The 21,168-nt window shown below is 38.7% G+C and overlaps 2 protein-coding genes across 5 annotated transcripts in view; one reads left to right on the top strand and one right to left on the bottom strand.

Moving 5' to 3' along the window:
• golim4a (golgi integral membrane protein 4a) overlaps positions 1-21,168 on the bottom strand; it is an 836,478-nt gene that overhangs the window by 769,081 nt on the left and 46,229 nt on the right. The gene's annotated exons all lie outside the window — the stretch shown is intronic.
• Positions 5,191-20,181, top strand: LOC100535405 (uncharacterized). Its single transcript, XM_087292772.1, has 13 exons — positions 5,191-9,008; positions 10,965-11,158; positions 11,243-11,383; positions 11,467-11,602; positions 12,320-15,473; positions 15,555-15,696; positions 15,910-16,053; positions 16,143-16,198; positions 16,354-16,532; positions 16,620-17,017; positions 17,139-17,235; positions 19,135-19,318; positions 19,408-20,181. The coding sequence occupies exons 1-13, from the start codon at positions 8,889-8,891 to the stop codon at positions 19,554-19,556; spliced, it is 5,094 nt and encodes a 1,697-aa protein (XP_087148898.1). The 5' UTR covers positions 5,191-8,888; the 3' UTR covers positions 19,557-20,181.

Below are 21,168 nucleotides of genomic sequence, written 5' to 3' on the forward strand. Positions count from 1 at the left end.
TGGGCCAAATTTTACATACATCACAAAGACACAGACATATATATATATATATGTGGATGGATGGATAGATGTGTGTGTATATTATTATGGAATTATTTTATTTCGTAATCCAACGATCAACGCAATCCAATTTCTAAAAAGACTTAAGTTTTTAAAGAACTTGAATCTTCTCTGGGCAAATTAACTTGAATCTTCTCTGGGCAAATTACAATTGCTACACTCATCCTTTATAAATTCTCCTTCAGTGAAGGGTTCCTGTGCTGTGCGATTCGCTGAACTACCTCATAACTAGCCACACAGCAAAAAATGCTGATTTTTTTTTTGTCTTGTTTCGAGTCCAAATATCTAAAAATTCTCAAATTAAGAAAACTTTTCTAGACAAGCAAAACATATATTCTTGTTTTGAGAAATAATATGCTAAGATTAAGTGAGTTTTTCCTTAAAACAAGCAAATGAATCTGCCAAAGGGGTAAGCAAAATAATCTTATGTCAAAAGGAAAAACAAGATTATTTTGCTTACCCCATTGGCAGATTCATTTGCTTGTTTTAAGGAAAAATTCACTTAATATTGGCATAGTATTATTAAGACTTGAAACAAGACAAAAAATATAAATAAAAAAGCATTTTTTTGCAGTGCAGTGTAGAATTTTTTTTGCACTTTATTAGCACGAAAAAACTGCTGTTGTTGAGCTGATAGGGCAGCTGCTAATTGTTTTACTTTTTGATCTTGTTTGGCACCAGTGTAAAAACTGAAGGCCTGATGCTTTGTTTCATAATGTCTTTTAATATTATATTCCTTCATTACTGCAAGTGATTCCTTGCAATTTAAACAGACACATATTCCACTGACCTCTGTGAAGAAATATTCTTTGCCCCAACGTGACTGAAACTTCCTGCACTCACTGTTGATTTTCCTTTTTCTTGGTGTGCCATGGCTCGCCAAAATGTGATTATCAATTTCCTTCAGTTTGGTCGATTAGTTTTACATCATAACAGGAACTGCTGCCTAATTGAAGGCATGTAATAGCGACACAAGGTGGTTATTTGTTGAATTACGTTCATTTTTGTATGGCGGGCCAGATTCTATTGATATTTATAAAAGCCTCGCGGGCCGCCACAAAACTGATTGCGGGCCGCAGATGGCCCACGGGCCGTAGTTTGGACACCCCTGCTTTAAACATTACTCATGCATTTAAAATTTAGCAGCTAAAATTTAAACCATTTCCAAATCAGTTCACAATCAGTTCTCAGAATCAGAAAGAACTTGACTTGCACAACAGACACACAAGGGGTTTGTTGTAGCTTTCAGGAGCTCTGTGTAATTACCTACATAGACATGAGAGAAAAGAAGAACATTTATAGAAGTAAAAGACATACATTACTGTAAAATCAAATTGTGTATTATACAAAGACCTGTATTTCTCAGAGTGTATAGTTCCAGGTATTTTGCACTAGCAAGACATAAAATTATTTAAACTATTTAAATGTAGGAAGACCTCAGGGTGAATAAATGGTGACCTACTTTTTATTTCTATTTGAGTAATTTTCATCTGAAATCTGCTTTGTGGAATGTAAATTTTCTCCTTATTGGAATGTGTTTATCTCTACACTTTTCAGCTTTTACTTTATATCTTTATTTGCAGTTTAAAAGTGGCCAGTATTTTAAATCGAGTTATGTAGCATTTCTACATTTGATGGCATGTGGAAAGAAATGGAAAGTCATTAAAGATGAGTTTAAAACATGAAACCAAGTCAAATGCATCACTTCTATGTTTTTCTAAAGTAATTTCAGGACCTCTCAATATCACATTGTTCCATAAATTTTTTTTTTTTTTAAAGAGTTGATTTAACAAATTGTGGGGTCAAAAATTGACAAATGCAACCTTTGAGTTAATATTCAAAACTTAAATTAAACATTCTAACATTTTTGGCTCTATACACCAACACAATGGATTTGAAATGAAATGAAGATGTGCTTTAACTGCAGACTGTCAGCTTTAATTTGAGGTTATTTGCATCCGAATCAGGTGAACAGTGCAGGAATTACAACAGTTTGCATTTGTGCCTCCCACTTGTTAAGGGTCCAAAATAATTAAACAATTGGCTTCTGAGTTGTTGTGTATACAAAATGAGTTGAGTTTACAGAGACACTTCTTTAAAAAAGACAGGCAAACCTTGACTGTAAACATTACTCATGCATTTAAAATTTAGCAGCTAAAATTTAAACCATTTCCAAATCAGTTCACAATCAGATCTCAGAATCAGAATGAGCTTTATTTGCTAATGTGCGACAAACACACAGGGTTTTTTTTTGTAGCTTTTAGGAACTCTGTGTAAATACGCACATAGACATGAGAGAAAAAAAGAGCATTTAAGAAGTAAAAGACATACTGTGTAATTGTGTATTATAGACGTGTAAAATTGTACAAAAAGTTGTACTTGCTTAAAATAAAAATGTGTGTCGTATCTGGAGTAAGCACAAACAAAACCTGTATTTCTCAGAGTGTATAGTTCCAGGTAATACTGTATATTTTGCATTAGCAAGACATAAAATTATTTCAACTATTTCAATGTAGGAAGACCTCAGGGTGTGTAAATGGTGACCTACTTTTCATTTCTACCTGAGTAATTTTAGACTTCCTTCATTTGATCAACAGTTACCATCTGAAATCTTGGATGTCCTCAGATAGGACGATTTAAAGGGTACACGCTGTTTTGAAGGCTCCAGAGATACTATTTGGGGCCCACCCTGACATTTTTAAAAACTTCTATCAGTGAAGTTGTCACCACTTTGTAATGTTGCCATTCCTTTTCACACAACACTTAAAAGACGTTTAGGGACTGAGTCACCAAGTGATGAAGTGTTTCAGGTGTAATTTTGTTACATTCTTCCTGCAAACAAATCATAAGGTGAGCAACAGAATGAGGTCTTCATTTTCGCATGTTGCACTTCAAAATGTACCACACATTCTCTATTGGAGACAGGTCGGGACTGCAGACAAGCCAGTCAATTTCCTGTATCATCTTCCTGTTTCGCCAGGACTAATGAGTAAAGAATGTGGTTTTGCTTTGTCTTTTTGAAATATGCATGGGTGGCCCTCTTTTCCTCTCGGCTGTATGCATTCCCGCGGCTGTACCTGTGCATTGTCGCGAAACATGACCAGGTTTCATGCGGTGCGGAAATAAATTTTCAAATAAAGCACGGGAGCGGTCGGTACCTCTGGTGTAATTCTAACAGGAGTGGGCGGTCTCACAATATCGCTACCGAGCAAGCAAGCAAGCAAGTGTGCGTGGCGTGTGTGTGTGCAAGTTTGGTGCTGTCTATGTTTGTGTATGTGTGTGAATGAGAGACAGTGTGGTGCCGAGTACCGTGTGTGTGTGTGTGTGTGTGTTTATACAGACAGCTTGTTATAGCCACCCCACAAAATACAATACTGTGTATGGAAATCATCGTCAATGCACCGTGATGCACCGAGTTATCGAATTGAACCGAATCGATGGCATGATAGTTGTAACCGAACCAAACCGTGAGACCAGTGTAGATTCACACCTATAATATTTACAAATGAGATGAAGCTCAATTCCTTACATTTATATAGCACTTTTCTGGGCACTCAAAGCACTTTACACATAGGGGGGAATCTCCTCATCCACCACCAGCGTGCAGCATCCACCTGGATGACGCAATGGCAGCCATTTTGCACCAGACCGCACACCACACACCAGCTGATTGGTGGAGAGGAGACAGAGTGATGAACCCAATTATAATATGGGGAGGGTTAGGAGGCCATGATGGTCAGAGGCCATTAGGCAGAATTGGCCAGGATGCCGGGGTTAAACCCCTACTGTTTTCGAAGGACATCCTGGGATTTTTAACGACCACAGAGAGTCAGGACCTCAGGTTAACGTCTCATCAGAAAGACGGCACTCACTGAGCAGTATAGAGCCCCCATTACTATACTGGGGCATTAGGACCCACACAGACTGCAGTTTGGGTGCCCCCTGCTAGCCTCACTAAGGCCCAGTTTAGTGTTTACACTAGTGCATTTTAGTTTTAAAACGGCGTTTTAGATCAAAAATGATCCGCGTCCACACTAGCGTTTAAACTATCGTTTCTGAACATATCACTGTCCACACTACGCCACCACAAATGTATATCACGTGACCATTCGCAGACTCTGGGCATGCGCGTTCTAGTATAAACAGGAAGCATGTGTCTCACTCTGCATTTGGTTATTGTTAGTCAGCAAACGCCGGTTGTACAATGAACGCGATGGCAAAGAAAGCAAGAGAGGTATTTTTGTGGACAGACAATGAGGTCACGTTGTTACCAAACGTATCAAATGAATAACTGCACAATGGCGACTAAAACAGACAGTAGTGCAAACAACGCTCCCATTTGTTATTTACAGTGAAGGCTGGTCTGCTGTCTTCTGGTAGCGTTAAAGCATTGTGTTATAGTCATGTGATAGGGGCTTGACGAATAAGGGAAGGATACGCAATGACACAAAAGCCTCAATCAGGTAGCGAATCTCAGCAGTCCCGCCTCCGATTTCAGATGTCTCCGTTTTCCCATCCACACTGCTCGAAAACTCTGGTGTAGTGTGGACGGATGGCGTAACCGAAGCAAAACTTATGCAAAACAGGGCCTAACACCACTTCCAGCAGCAACCTAGTTTTCCCATGTGGTCTCCCATTCAGGTACTGACCAGGCACAGCCCTGCTTAGCTTCAGTGGGCGACCATGTGAGAGTTGCAGAGAGCTAGCTGCCAGACAAAAGGTGAAATAATTTGTGTTCATATCATCTGCAATGAAATACAAGTGTGAAAGTAAATTTGGAAATCACTACTTTCTTTTTATTTGCGTTTCCCATTCTTTTTCTGATTTGGGGTTGTAGAAGCAAAAATAAACAATAAAACCCATCACTGCACCTATTTCAAGCAACATGCTAAATAGCTATGCGTTTAAAAGCTTAAAAAATGAAAAAAAAAATTTTCTAGTGAAACCATCTCACGTTCACGCCATCAATACACCAGGTGATTTACAAGAAAGTAAAACCATCCAGGTGGCAGAAATAAATTGATATGCTGCTGAAGTTGCAGGACAGGAACAGCAGGAATATTCTTCAGAGAATACGAAAGCCCTTAGATCAGGCTGGGTTTATCTTTTTTTGTTGTTGTTGTTTGAACACACTTAGCTTATTATAGATTATGTTTTATGCCATATGAAATGGGTAGCACTATCGCCTCACAGCAAGAAGGTCTCTGGTTCGAGCCTCGGCTGGGTCAGTTGGCATTTTTGTGTGGAGTTTACATGTTCTCCCTGTGTTTGCGTAGATTCTCTCCGGGTGCTCCGGTTTCCCCCACAGTCCAAAGACATGTGGTATAGGTGAATTGGGTAGGCTAAATTGTTTGTAGTCTTAGAGTGTGAATAAAAGTGTATGGTTGTTTTCCAGTGCTGGGTTGCAGTTGGAAGAGCATCCTAGCCTAAAACATATGCTGGATCAGTTGGCGGTTTATTTCACGGTGGTGACCCCAGATTAATAAAGGGACTAAGCCGAAAAGAAAATGAACGAAAGACTGAACTTGGCAGTAAAGCTGATGTTAACTCGAATCTGATATCTTTATCATGTCATTACACCCACACACACTCACAAAATCACAACTAAATACTTATAATGCACCATTTTAAGCAAAAAGACGAGCAGTAGATGGACAAAAATATCAAAAGATGCCTAATATGATTGTAAATTTAATGGCTTCTTACATTCTTGATCACGAGCATCTAAGACAAAACAGCATCACAATTCAGCAGCTCATAGAAAGATGAGCTCATTTGATTTGGCATGAGGAAATAATAAAACCCTGCTGGCGTTCATCTGTCTTTTTATTCTTGCTACTTCACTGCTAACCCTGTAAATACATGACAAACGACATTTTTAGTCAAATGTGGGAAAAAAACACAACTGAGTCATCTGCAATACTAATATGAAAAGCGATCTGTCAGGAAGCCATGAATCCTGTCAAGTGAAATAAACAAGCTACACACACACATCATCTTCATGTAAACTGCTTACTGCTTATAAGTATACTACTATAGTCTTATTTGAAGTTATGACTGTATGACTATTATGACTATATTACTACTGTATGACTAAACTCATTCATTCATTTTCCTTCGGTTTAGTCACTTATTTATCAGTGGTCGCCACAGCAAAATAGAACCGCCAACTATTCCAGCATATATTTTACGCAGTGGATGCCCTTCCAGCTGCAACCCAGTACTGGGAAACACCCATACACACTCACATTCACACACGCACTCATACACTATGGTCAATTTAGTTCATCCAATTTTCCTATACCGCAAGTCTTTACCAACAACCATGCCACATTCAGAGTCACTTAAATCACCTTTCTTCCCCATCCTGATGCTCGGTTCAAACAGCAGCAGGTCGTCTTGACCATGTCTACATGCCTAAATGCATTGAGTGGCTGATTAGAAATTTGTATGAAGCAGTTGGACAGGTGTACCTAATAAAGTGGCCGGTGAGTGTATGTACATATTTTTTTGTAAAATACATGATTTACTCAATATTTTGTCCTGTTCTCCAGTGTAAAAGTTTAAACTTTCTTAAATCAAAAGACATATACTTGATAAACTAAAATTTCTTTCTGTAAAGAGACTAAGCCGAAAAGAAAATGAATGAATGAAAAGAATTGTTCAAATTAGGTTTTTGCTTAAAACAAGAACAAACAACTAAACAACTAGCAATGGTTATGATCAATATTCATTTAGTTTTAAAAACTAATAAAACAAAATGTTTGGTTTTTAATAGAAAATTACCACAGGTTGAGATTCTTCCTGAAATTTCCTCATTGGATGGTACTGAGGTTGATTATGTTGACTGCTATAAATATAATAATAATAATAATGTTGCACATTTATATAGCACTTTTCTGGGCACTCAAAGCACTTTACACATAGGGGGAATCTCCTCATCCACCATCAGTGTGCAGCATCCACCTGGATGACGTGACGGCAGACATTTTGCACCAGAGCGCACACCACACACCAGCTGATTTGTGGAGTGATGAAGCCAATAATGATATGGGGAGGGTTAGCAGGCCATGATGGACAGAGATCAGTGGGCAGATTTGGCGGGGTTAAACCCCTACTCTTTATCGAAGGACATCCTGGGATTTTTAACGACCACAGAGAGTCGGCACCTCAGTTTAACGTCTCTTCCGAAAAACGGCGCTCACTGAGCAGTATAGCATCCCCGTCACTATACTGGGGTATTAGGATTCACACAGACCGCAGGTTGAGCGCCCCCTGCTGGCCTCACTAACACCACTTCCGGCAGCAACCTAGCTTTACTATGTGGTCTCCCATCCAGGTACTGACCGGCCGCAGCCCTGCTTAGCTTCAGTGGGCGACCATGTGAGAGTTGCAGAAATGGTTAGATGGGAAACTGAGGTTTGAAACTCCCATAAATGAACTGCTCAAAAAGGTTAAAGCCTGCATTGGTTTTCTTTACAGAAACACATTTTCCTTCACTCACTCTTCACAGCAGCATTTGGTTAAATTAACAGTTTTACCAATTCTGGATTATGGGGAATTAATTTTCAGATCAGCTTCAAAAACTCTCTTTCACAAACTTGCATGTTATTTATCATGCAGCAGTTCATTTTGTTACGGGTGCGCCATTTAATACGCACCCGTAACTGTCAACTGTTAATACGCAGTCAACTGTTTATACGCAGTTGACTGTTAATACGCACTGTCAACTGTATTCTTCACTGAATTGGCCTTCTCTTCAATCACGTCAACAAATTCATTGGTTTCTGTTCATTTACAAAACTCTCATCGCAAAAACTCCACTATATTTACAGTCACTTCTTACCATTCAGGAAACACTTCAAAATCTGTGCTCTAGTAATTTCATTAACCTTTGCATACCCAATGTTCGCACTTCATTTGGTCGCTACTCTTTTCAGTTTTCTGCTGCTGATGCTTGGAATCATCTGCAGCAGACCTTAAAGCTCAGCACTTTCATTCCACTATCATCTTTTAAAAGTTAATTGAGTCAATAGTTCAAGATCACTGTGCTTGTTTTTAGTTTTTTGTTGGTTGTATATATGTTATTATCTGCATTTGTGAAATTGTTACTGTATTGTGTCCCTACTGCTTTGAACTGCATCTGCTTTGGCCAGGTCGTCATTGTAAATGAGAACTGGTTCTCACTTATCTTACCTGGATAAATAAAGGTTATTATGGCCACACCGGCATATATTTTTCAGATAATAAGACTTGATATCAATATCAAATTTGTCCTGAAAAGACCAATAAACTAATGATGAATATCCTTTGTGATTGACATAAACATGCCCAAATTCCATAAGCATGTGAATCAAAAGGGAGCTTCCAGTTAATTAATTTTCTCATCCAGCTCAGCTGGTTCATGTGTTACCAGTAAGACTTGTTTTAACTTTGACATGACAAATGAGTTCTGACAACACAAATGAAAGAAGAACCAATGATTCGAGTCTATATAATATCGTAATTAAGCAAAACTGAACTGTTTTGTGAAAACTTTTCTAGCGTTATTCAGGATTTATCAAGCCCATTTAATGTCTGTATACTTATACTGTATTTCTAATAAATTAAACATTTAATATCATTTACTTGCATTCAGAATATGATGGTTAACCGCAAACGTGTGACAGGTCAATTTAAATTCCAACCATTCTTTACTTTAAGCAAAACTATTTTCATTCTATCAGAACTGAAACGATTCCCTTTCTAGGAATCATGACATCGCTGTCATTTCCTCCATGAGATGTTAAAAGGTGCTCTCAGATGGTGAGCATTCAGTAGCCGTCAGCATGTCTTTCACATGTCTCCTCCTGGCCGGGCTTCTGCTGCCCTACACTGTAACAGCCTCACAATATTATGGAGGATCAATGACCTTCAACTCAAGACTGAGGTCTAATGGTTCATATGAGGTGAGAACTGTTATGCTTTAATATTATTGTAATAATAATATTTTATTAGATTTTTACAAGAGGCTTAACTAGGCAAGTAAGGGTAATTAGGCAAGTCATTTTTATAATGAGGGTTTGGTCTGTAGGCAATCGAAAAAACTACTTTGCTTAAAGGGGCTAATAATTTTGACCTTAAATTTTATTTATTTTTTATTAAAAACTGCTTTTATTCTGGCTGAAATAAAACAAATAAGACTTTCTCCAGAAGAAAGAATATTATAGAAAATACTATAAAAAGTTCCTTGCCCTGTTAAACATCATTTGGGAAATTTTGGGGGAAAAAACTGGCAGTAGGGCTAATAATTTTTTTGATACACATCAGAATTTTATTAGTCTGGCACAGTGATAACGAATAAGAATGAATACATCAGGTGTTTTGTTTATTGCTCTGATCAAAAAGAAGAATTTTGAAATAAAAAGTACATTATTTTATATGTAATCTATGAATATATGAAACTATAGAATTTGTATATACTGTATATACAGTTGAAGTTAGAATTATTAGCCCCGCTTTAATTATTGTTTTATATTTTCCAAGTTATGTTTAACAGAGCAAGGAAATGTTTAAAAGTAGGTCTGATAATATTTTATCTTCTGGAGAAAGTCTTATTTGTTTTATTTTGCCTAGAAAAAAAGCTGTTTTACATTTTTTAAAAACCATTTTAGGGACGAAATTATTAGCTGTGCAGAGTTTGCATGTTATCCCTGCGTTAGCGTGGGTTTCCTCCAGGTGCTCTGGTTTCCCCCACAGTCCAAAGACTGAATTCACACGAAGGTGAATTGGGTAGGCTAAAATTGTCCGTAGTGTGTTAATGAGTGTGAACGGGCAACCAGAGCGTAAAACATGCTGGATAAGTTGGCAGTTCATTCCGCTGTGGCAGAATGCATTAAAAATGGGACTAAGCTGAAAAGAAAATGAATGTGAATATATATATATAAATGTTGGTATCACTTTATTGTGATGGTCACTTTAACGCATGTTGTTGAATTTGTTACATTGCACCTACTTGCCAACTAATTCTCAATAGATTATAGTAGACTGTTAGGTTAGGGTTAAGGTAAGTGTGAGTTGATATGTCCTTGCAAAGGATCTTATAGTCAGTTAAATGTCTGTTGAAGATGCAGTATCAGCAGACATTAAACAGGCAGTCTACTAATACTTAAACGAGAAGTACTGTAACTGGCATGTACAGTTGAAATAATGTTGATAATATTTTTTCTTCTGGAGAAAGTTTTATTTTTTTAATTTCGGCTAGAAAAAAATCAGTTTATAATTTTAATTAAAATATAATTATTAACCGGCTGAAGCGTTTTTATTTTAATAGTCTACAGAACTATCTGTATCTTCTGACATCAGCTGTAGTTGCAATGCAACTTAAATGTGTAATAGGGACCATCAAAAAAAAAGTCTTACCAAAAGTTTCTTGTTTTGGCTATTTTTATTCATTTTTATTTAATTAATTAATTAATTAATTTTTTACTTAAATAATTTATTTATTATAAATAAAATTATTGTGTCAAATTCTTTGCATATATTTGCATTTTAAATGTAAATGCAAAGACAACACAATAACACATAATGCCAATAATAGAATAAACGTAAAAGTGTATGCATTCTATATATATGCAGTTTTTCGTTTTCTTTAGTAGTTGTGCTAATTTATTTTTAAAAGTTAGATTAAGGGTCACTATAAATAACTAAAAGTAGAACTATACAACTTTTAAAGCTAAATTATACTTCCTTAATTGTAGGCACACCTGAATAGTTTTATGCAACACCATTTAAAACGGGTTTTAAGTGCAGTATTTCAAATATAAAGTAAAGATGTTTGCAGATCACTACCTGCAGATTTCAACATCAACCACATACCTTAAAGACCTCACTTCAGTCATTTATTAAACTATTGATTATTTCAGGTGGAACTTCGTTACAAGACTGCCTACAATGACTGTTCCCAATATAATGACTGGTCCTGCATGTCTGGAGACTGTGGAAATGAGGTCAGTAAAGTGATTGGTAAAGTAGACTCGAGTTCCAATGGAAACAACTGGTGTCAGTCTGAGGGAGTCATAACAAAGGATTTATCCACCAACAGACCATTTGAGTTAGTGTAAGTGGAATAACAGAATCACACACTTACAATATAGATCCCAACCAAACAATGTAAATATGAAATGCCAATTTATTTTAACAGGTCAATGGGTTGCTGTTGGATCAACGACATAGTTGCATACTCCGGATTCTGGAATCTTTTTTCTTTCATTGACCTGGGAGTGAGATCGGACACTTTGGTGCCTAACAAATCCCCAATCTCTACCACTCTACCATTTCTTAAGTAAAAACGGCGTTCCACATGTGCATTTAACATGATGTAGGAAAATAAATGTACATGACATTGGCACATTGTTTGTGTTGCAGAGTTCCTCAAAACTGTCCCAGGAGGTACAACCTTTTAGCCTTTGATCCAGATAAAGACGACCAGGTCAGATGCAGATTTGGACAAAACAATGAGTGTGGAATCTGCAACCAACCTGATGGTTTCACATTGAATCAGGTGAAGAATATTACATTATGAAGTACAAAATGGCATCTTCACAAAATTTTATTTACAAGAAATATCTATATTTAATTCCAAACAGTCTTTAAGCCAGTTTAAAGCATTAGAGTTACTGATGTCTTACTCTTACCATCTGACTGCTGTTGCATTTCTGTATTATTGTTAATAGAGCAAAGTTCTGCATTCGGTGCCATCAACAAAAACATTTTCTTATATAGTATTTAAAATTATGTTGGTATTACAGAAATTTCATTGACAAAGTTCACATTAAGAGCTATAATATTGGTCACAAATATAAAAGAGTACCACAATGTTCCATATATAAATCATTAATTGACATGCTTTATACTACACTGGAGTTTAATTGTTTTGCTGAAAATACTTAGCTCTATATTTCTTTTAGAAAACTGACAAAGCTTAATTCACATAATTTACAATGTGCATAGTTGATATTAAACATTAGAAGATTAGCAACTTATTTCAAGGGAAAAATAAATGTTAATTAATAGATCAGTGCCAGAAGTGGTAAAAATAGCAACAGACAAAGTGAGAGATTTTAAAAAGGATTGTTATGATGTTAAAAATTAATGTTATAATTTTAAAATAAACTAGAAAAAACATACATCAAAAGTATGCTTTTCACCAAACAATCAGGACATTTTACACATTGTTTCAGTTTTTCATACAGTTTTTTTTTAATTTTTTTTTATGTAGAACAACTGCTCTCTGTCATATGGACGAACCCTGATCCTTGGAGTTTATTCATTTGAACTTGTAATGGAGGATTTCCCCACTCGCAAGATTACTCTGTCCTACAACGATCAAACTTCAGTGGAAAGATTTCCAATCAGTTTAATCAGAAACAGACGCAATGCTATTGCCAAAACAACGCCTAAAACAACTCCTACAGCAAAGTGCAAAACAACGAGCACAACAACACGTAGAACAACACGCACAACAACACGCACAACAACAAGTACAACACCGCCAAGGCGACGCATTACAACCCCTACAACCAAAAGTAAAAAAACACCCACAACTACAACATACTCTACAATATCTAAAACAACACCTACAACAACAAGCACAACAACAGCCAAAACAATTACTACAACAGCACTTCCAATAAGGTCCAATACAACAGCACCCACTACAATAACTACAACAACACCTATTACATCAACAACAACAACCAGAACACCTTTACCAGCACACACAACAACACCAGCACCCACAACAACAACCACAATAATTCCTACAACAACACCCACAACAACAACCGAACCCACAACAACAACCACAATAATTCCTACAACAACACCCACAACAACACCCGAACCCACAAAAACAACCACAATAATTCCTACAACAACACTCACAACAACACCTGAACCCATAACAACCACTATTCCTACAACAACAACCACAACAACACCCGAACCCACAACAACAACCACGATAATTCCTACAACAACATCCACAACCACACCCGAACCCACAATAACAACCACAATAATTCCTACAACAACACCCACAACACCCGAACCCACAACAACAACCACAATAATTCCAACAACAACACCCACAACAACACCAGAACCTACTACAACCCCCACAACAACACCCGAACCCACAACAACAACCACAATAATTCCAACAACAACACCCACAACAACACCCGAACCCACAACAACAACCACAATAATTCCTACAACACCCACAACACCAGAACCTACTACAACCCCCACAACAACACCCGAACCCACAACAACAACCACAATAATTCCAACAACAACACCCACAACAACACCCGAACCCACAACAACAACCACAATAATTCCTACAACAACACCCACAACACCCGAACCCACAACAACCACAATAATTCCTACAACACCCGAACCCACAACAACAACCACAATAATTCCAACAACAACACCCACAACAACACCTGAACCCACAACAACAACCACAATAATTCCAACAACAACACCCACAACAACACCTGAACCCACAACAACAACCACAATAATTCCTACAACAACACCCGAACCTACAACAACACCCACCCCCACAACACTTGAACCCACAACAACAACCACAATAATTCCTACAACAACCCCCACAACAACACCCGAACCCACAACAACAACCACAACAACACCCGAACCCACAACAACCACAATACATCCTTCAACAACACCTGAACCCACAACAACAACAACCACAATAATTCCAACAACAACACCCACAACAACACCCGAACCCACAACCACAATAATTCCAACAACAACACCCGAACCCACAACAACAACCACAATAATTCCTACAACAACACCCGAACCTACAACAACAACCACAATAATTCCAACAACAACCCCCACAACAACACCCGAACCCACAACAACAACCACAATAATTCCTACAACAACCCCCACAGCAACACCCGAACCCACAACAACAACCACAATACCCGAACCCACAAAAACGACCACAATAATTCCTACAACAACACCCGAACCCACAACAACAACCACAATACCCGAACCCACAACAACGACCACAATAATTCCTACAACAACACCCGAACCCACAACAACAACCACAATACCCGAACCCACAACAACGACCACAATAATTCCTACAACACCCGAACCCACAACAACAACCACAATACCCGAACCCACAACAACGACCACAATAATTCCTACAACAACCCCCACAACAACACCCGAACCCACAACAACAACCACAATAATTCATACAACAACACCCACAACACCCGAACCCACAACAACCACAATAATTCCTACAACAACACCCGAACCTACAACAACCACAATAATTCCTACAACACCCGAACCCACAACAACAACCACAATAATTCCTACAACAACACCCACAACACCCGAACCTACAACAACCACAATAATTCCTACAACAACACCCGAACCTACAACAACACCCACCCCCACAACACTCGAACCCACAACAACAACCACAATAATTCCTACAACAACCCCCACAACAACACCTGAACCTACAACAACAACCACAATAATTCCTACAACAACCCACACAACACCCGAACCTACAACAACAACCACAATAAATCCTACAACAACACCCGAACCCACAACAACACCAACAACAACCACAATAATTCCAACAACAACCACAACGACACCCGAACCCACAACAACAACCACAATAATTCCAACAACAACACCCGAACCCACAACAACAACCACAATAATTCCTACAACAACACCCGAACCTACAACAACAACCACAATAATTCCTACAACACCCGAACCCACAACAACCACCACAATAATTCCTACAACAACCCCCACAACAACACCCGAACCCACAACAACAACCACAATACCCGAACCCACAACAACAACCACAATAATTCCTACAACAACACCCGGACCCACAACAACAACAACAATACCCGAACCCACAACAATGACCACAATAATTCCTACAACAACCCCCACAACAACACCCGAACCCACAACAACCACAATAATTCCTACAACAACATCCACAACAACACCCGAACCCACAACAACAACTACAATAATTCCTACAACAACACCCACAACAACACCTGAACCCACAACAACAACAACAACAACAACAACACCCGAACCCACAACAACAACTACAATAATTCCTACAACAACACCCACAACAACACCTGAACCCACACCAACCCCTACAATAACTCAAACAACTCTTACAACAACACAAACAACCCTTACAGCAGCACCTATAATGACTTCAACTACCTTGGCAACATCCAAAGCACCAACTACTTTACCACTGAGCAAAATTCCTCTTCAGTTTTCTCTGCAAGGTATGTTTGGAAGGTTTGTACACTAAGCTTCAAAATTATATTGATATGTGTATTTAAACTAACACTATTCATACATTTCAGTTGGCAATCCAGCACCATCTTGTGTTGAGGGTGAATATCTGCCACAGTTACTCTATCCAACACCTTCGGATGGAGAACTCTTGCAGGCTCGTGTAAATCATCAGTTTGAGTTCAGAGTGAAGGCTGTTGCATCATTTTCAAGGTATTTTGGGAAAAGGCATACTTGGGCTTGTTGTAAAATGAAACTGAACTAAACTGCTACTTAATTTGCAATTGCATGTTACTACACTACCCTTGCCTGGTTCTTCCATGCATGCTACAATAATCATTTGTGCCAGAAATAAAAAAGAAGGAAAAAAAGACTAATGTTATTTGTCTCTCGGTTTTATATCTTGTTGTTGTTTTCGTCATCCAGAATTATTGATGTCATCATTAGTGGACCATTAAACAGCACAAAGACCAAAACTACCACTGGAGAATATGTGATTAACTGGACACCAACTCAAGAAAACTATGGTCAACACTTTCCATTTTGCTTCATTGCAGAAGGACAATACATGTATGCTTCAAAAAGTCAATGTTCTTTTCAATTGTGTAACCACTTTAACCTCATGCTATGACTATTGATAAAAATCTTTTTGTTTTAAGGTCTGAAATTTACCAGTCTGAGATGAGGTGCATTGTTGCAGAGGTCATTGATGAAGGTATGTGAAGCAGACTCTAATGATACTTCTATGAAAAGTGTTGATGACCCATCTTGCAGTACAGATTTATTCCTCTCTCCATAAAAGCATGGTCATTTAAATTTGAACATCAAGAAATGCATTTGTATGCCATTCACCATTAATTCTATTTTCAGGACCTGTGGTACATGTAACCTGCTCAGCAAACTCAATGTCAGTCACAATAGTGAGATCTTCCATCCAAAACCTCAGGGGTGACCAACTGAGACTGATAGATCCGTCTTGTCAGCTTTACTCCAACAGTACTGATGTGTACGCCAGCACACCTCTTAATGGATGTGGCACTACGTTAGAGGTGAAGCATTTACAAAACATTAACAACAACATCCAGATCCTGTAAATTCCAGAGCTTAACTATATCAAATCTTCTGTTTCTTTGTAGGAGACAGACAACGAACTCATCTTTAAGAATAAAGTCACCACATTTGATAATCCCCAGGACATTACATCCAGAATAAACCTAGAACTTGAAATTATGTGCGCGTACCAAAAAAACAACAACATCAGACAGGAGTTTGGTATTAACAAGTCTCCAATCAGAATCTCGGATAAGAGTTTTGGCACAATGAACTATCACTTTGAGTTTTACCCATCTAACAGTTTCCAAAACATGACGGATCCAAGTGCCTACCCTCTCGTGTATAATGTGGGAGATATGATCTACATGAAGATCGAGCCTGACTCTCCAGTCCCAAACACTGAGCTGTTTCTTGAGTCCTGTATGGCTACGCCTTATGATACTCCTAATTACCCAGTCTCCTACCCCATCATCACCAATGGGTGAGATTCTACAAACACATTCGAGCATTTGCACATCTAACCATATCAATGGTACACAATATACTTGTCTTTCCAGTTACCAGGCAAAATAATAATAATCAAGTGCCTCTTCCTATTTCAGATGCAACATGGATGAATCGGTTCAGGTTTTATCAAGTCACACACCATACGTTGAGTTTGAAATGGCGGCCTTCAAATTCACTGGGTTTCAAGACCAGGTTAGAGTCCCATTTAATCCAGACTATGTATATAAGTCAAATGACAATACTTCACATTTTATGAACATTATGCTCACCAAAGCTGCATCTTATTCAGAGTTCTTAGATGAACAGCAGCTTAAAAAACTACAGAACTGATTACCCAAGGTTCTTTTGTAACTGCTGATGTGCTTATTATTCTTTTTCTTCAGAAATTGAAGTCTTTGACAGAGTTTGAATTTGAACTTGGCACACAAATACAGGACAGTCTGATCAATAACCACATGATCCAATTTGCAATCTGTACCTCAATAGCTTTTGCCACCAAATTTGTAGATATGTAATCAAACACCTTAATATCTTCTGCCCTAAATTTAAAAGGTAAATCAAACGAAACATGCAAGTTTTTACTGAAGTTTATTTATAAACTAATTTCGAGAGGATCACATGCTTATGATTAACACGGCTGGCCTCGAGTCAAGCTAATGTAAGAACCACCAATCAGACGATTCCTAACTCAGTTTAAATAACCAAGCATCTTACCTTTAGTCATCTTTGTCTTGAAGAATCCCCCCTTCCACCCCCTCTCCTCCTCTTTTTCCTCTATAGGGCAGCACGGCGGCCCAGTGGCTAGCATTGCGGCCTCACAGCAAAATGCCTCCGGTTCGGGCATCTACCCAAACAGTCAGCATTTTCGTGTGGAGTTCATGTTCTCCCCGTGCTGGCGTGGGTTTTCCCCGGGTCCTCCGGTTTCCTCCCACACTCCCAAAAACATGACACTTAAGTAAATTGACTAAACCAAATTAGCACCAAATTCGATTCAATTCTGTCAGCAACGCGTCACTTTAGCAACCCTGGAGTTCTGGAGATCTACCCGAGCTCAAACTCCCCTCTCGCCCTGCAACGGAAGGGAGCCCCGGGCTCGAGGCTCTCATGAGCATGGGGCTCTCTCCCGGGACAGCATGCCAAACTAGCATATTACCAATCATCAGCTAAGTGTGAACTCTTGAATTGAGCGCGAGCAGCGCGGCAAAAATAAACCCAGCTCCGAAACTATCGCGGCACTGCCATTTCAGCGACGCTCACGCCTCGTGCTTACGTGCTGCTTCTGCCTGTGGTAGGAAAGCTCTAATTTGTTTACATGGACGCTGAAAAAAACATACGCTGCTCACGCACCGCTTACGCTTGCGGTGTGAAACAGGCTTAAGTCAAGATCCTATCTATCAGTCAGCAGTTTATCTCTCCATAGCAATCCCTATAATCCGTCATAAGCCATAAGTAAACCAGGGAAGTTCTCGAGACCTACCTGAGCTCAAACTCCCCTCTCTCCCTTCAAACGGGAGGGAGCCCCGAGCTTGGGGATCTTGTGAGCTCAGGGCTCTCTCCTGGGACAGCATGCCAAACAAGCTTTATAATCAATCATCAGCTAAGGGTGAACTCTTGAAAGTTATGTGGGCTGTTCTGGTCCAACAGAAAAAAAATCATTCGTCATTCTGGAGTCTTTGTATTTCGAGTCATTCATTCAGTTGATGATGAGGCCTTCCACAGTTTCAGGAAAGAATTCAATTTGATATTGCTCAACCTTTTTGGGTACTTTACAACATTTTTCGAGTTAATCGCCAATGTTATAGACATACACTTGGATTGTCAGACTATTTTGTTGTTGGACTCAAATGGGCGGACAGTGATTATTATAATTGGTCAGATAACCTGTCAGTCAAACTGCCAGTAAAAGGTTAATTATGCATTATGAACATGAGATTTTGGTTCGAAATTTACATTTCACTCACACATTCTGATATGGACCTACTAAGACCTTATTTACAAGCACAAATGTATAACTGAAATGAAAATCTTTCTGTTGAACTCTCATTGTCTCTTGGCTTTTTGTCTTCTTCCTCTCCCCCTGCTCATCTGTAGGTGTTCATCAGCTGCTCCATCATCGTATGCCAGGCTGGCGATCCCAACACTCGCTGCTCTCAGGGCTGCATCAACAGCACCGCCGCCCCACCTTCACACAACATTAACAAAAGAGACGCCCCTATTGAGACCAGCAGTTACTTCATCTCTCAGGGACCCATACGGCTGAGGAGGAGCCCATCACGTAAGACAGCATAACTTCATTCTTATTTACTAACATGATTGTATCCTTAACTAGTTTGTTTACCACTGCAACCTTTACTCACATTTCAGAGGTGACTGTGAACCTGGGATTGAATGTAAACCTTGCTGTCGTCGCTGGGTGTCTGGTGGCCATTGCTGCTATGATTTGCGGTGTGATCTTCTACACATCCAGGACACCCGGGATCAGAAAACAACCCTTGTCATCACACGACTTTTAAACGTGTCAGCGTTTTTTTTTTTTTTTCAAAGCATAATGCAATGACTATACTGCGAAAACACTGTTTCTTTTCTAAGCTTGTTGGTGGAAAGAAATATTTGGTGATGTTTTCTTGCTTTTGCAATCATTGTTGTAATAATTGAGCTTTAAAAATGCTTCAAGAAATGACGCTATTATTATTTCAAAGAAATCAAACCTTTACTCTTTACTTTAAACATTACTCATGAATTTAAAGTTCAGCAGCTGAAATTTGATCAATTTCCAAATCAGTTCACAATCAGTTCTCGGACACAGAATGAGCTTCATTTGCACAACAAACACACACACGGGGTTTGTTGTAGTTTTCAGGAGCTCTGTGTAAATACCTACATATATACATACATACAGACACGTGAGAAAAGAAGAACATTTATAAAAGTAAAAGACATACTGTAAAATAAAATTGTGTAAAATATGTACAATTGTAAATGTCTTATCTAAATGAAAAAAGTCTCTTATTTTAACTAATATGTATGTAATTTGGGCTAATTTTAGACTTATTTTAATTAGTATGAATAACATCATCTGAAATCTGCTTTGTGAAATGTGAATGTGATTAATAAAAATGATCACCCGCTGTCTCTAAATATTGTCATAACATTTATCCATCCTGTGCTGTTCATTGTTTATGTCTATGTTTATAAAAAAGAAAATAACACCCTTCACTGCACCTATTCCCAGCAACAAAGCATAGCTAAGGATTGAAATGCATGAACAAATAAATAAAATTGACTTGCCAAATAACTATCATGCCATCAATACATCAGGTGACTTACAAGAAAGCAAAACGTGGCAAAAATAATTGGACAAATATGCTGCTTAGGTTGCAGGACAGGAACAGCAGGAATATTCCTATATACACCCACTGGCCACTTTATTAGGTACACCTTACTAGTACCGGGTTGGATACCCTTTTGCCTTCAGACCTGCCTTCGTGGCATAGATTCAATAAGCTACTGGAAATATTCCTCAGATTTTGGTCCGTATTGACATGATAGCATCATGCAGTTGCTGCAGATTTGTGAGCTGCACATCTATGATGCGAATCTCCCGTTCCTCCACATCCCAATGGTGCTCTATTGGATTGAATTCTGGTGACTGTGGAGGCCATTTGAGTACAGTGACCTCATTGCCGTGTTTAAGAAACCAGTCTGAGATGATTCACACTTTATGACATGGTGTGTTATCCAAGTAGGCGTCAGAAGAAGGGTACACTGTGGTCATAAAGGGATGGACATGGTCAGCAACAATACCCAGGTAGGCTGTGGCATTGGCACTATGCTCAACTGGTACTAATGGGCAAAAGTGTGCCAAGAAAATATCCCCCACACCATTACACCACCAGCAGCAGCCTGAACTGCTGATGCAAGACAGGATAGATCCATGCTTTCATGTTGTTGATGCCAAATTCTGACACTACCTTCCGAATATTGTAACAGAAATCGAGACTTATCAGTCCAGGCAATGTTTCTCCAATCTTCAATTGTCCAATTTTGCTGAGCCTGTGTGAATTGAAGCCTCAGTTTCCTGTTCTTAGCTGACAGGAGTGGCATCCGGTCTGATCTTCTGCTGCT

This window comes from Danio rerio, chromosome 18 (assembly GCF_052040795.2).
Source record: "Danio rerio strain M-AB ecotype USA chromosome 18, GRCz13ab, whole genome shotgun sequence".
NCBI classification, from domain to species: domain Eukaryota; kingdom Metazoa; phylum Chordata; class Actinopteri; order Cypriniformes; family Danionidae; genus Danio; species Danio rerio.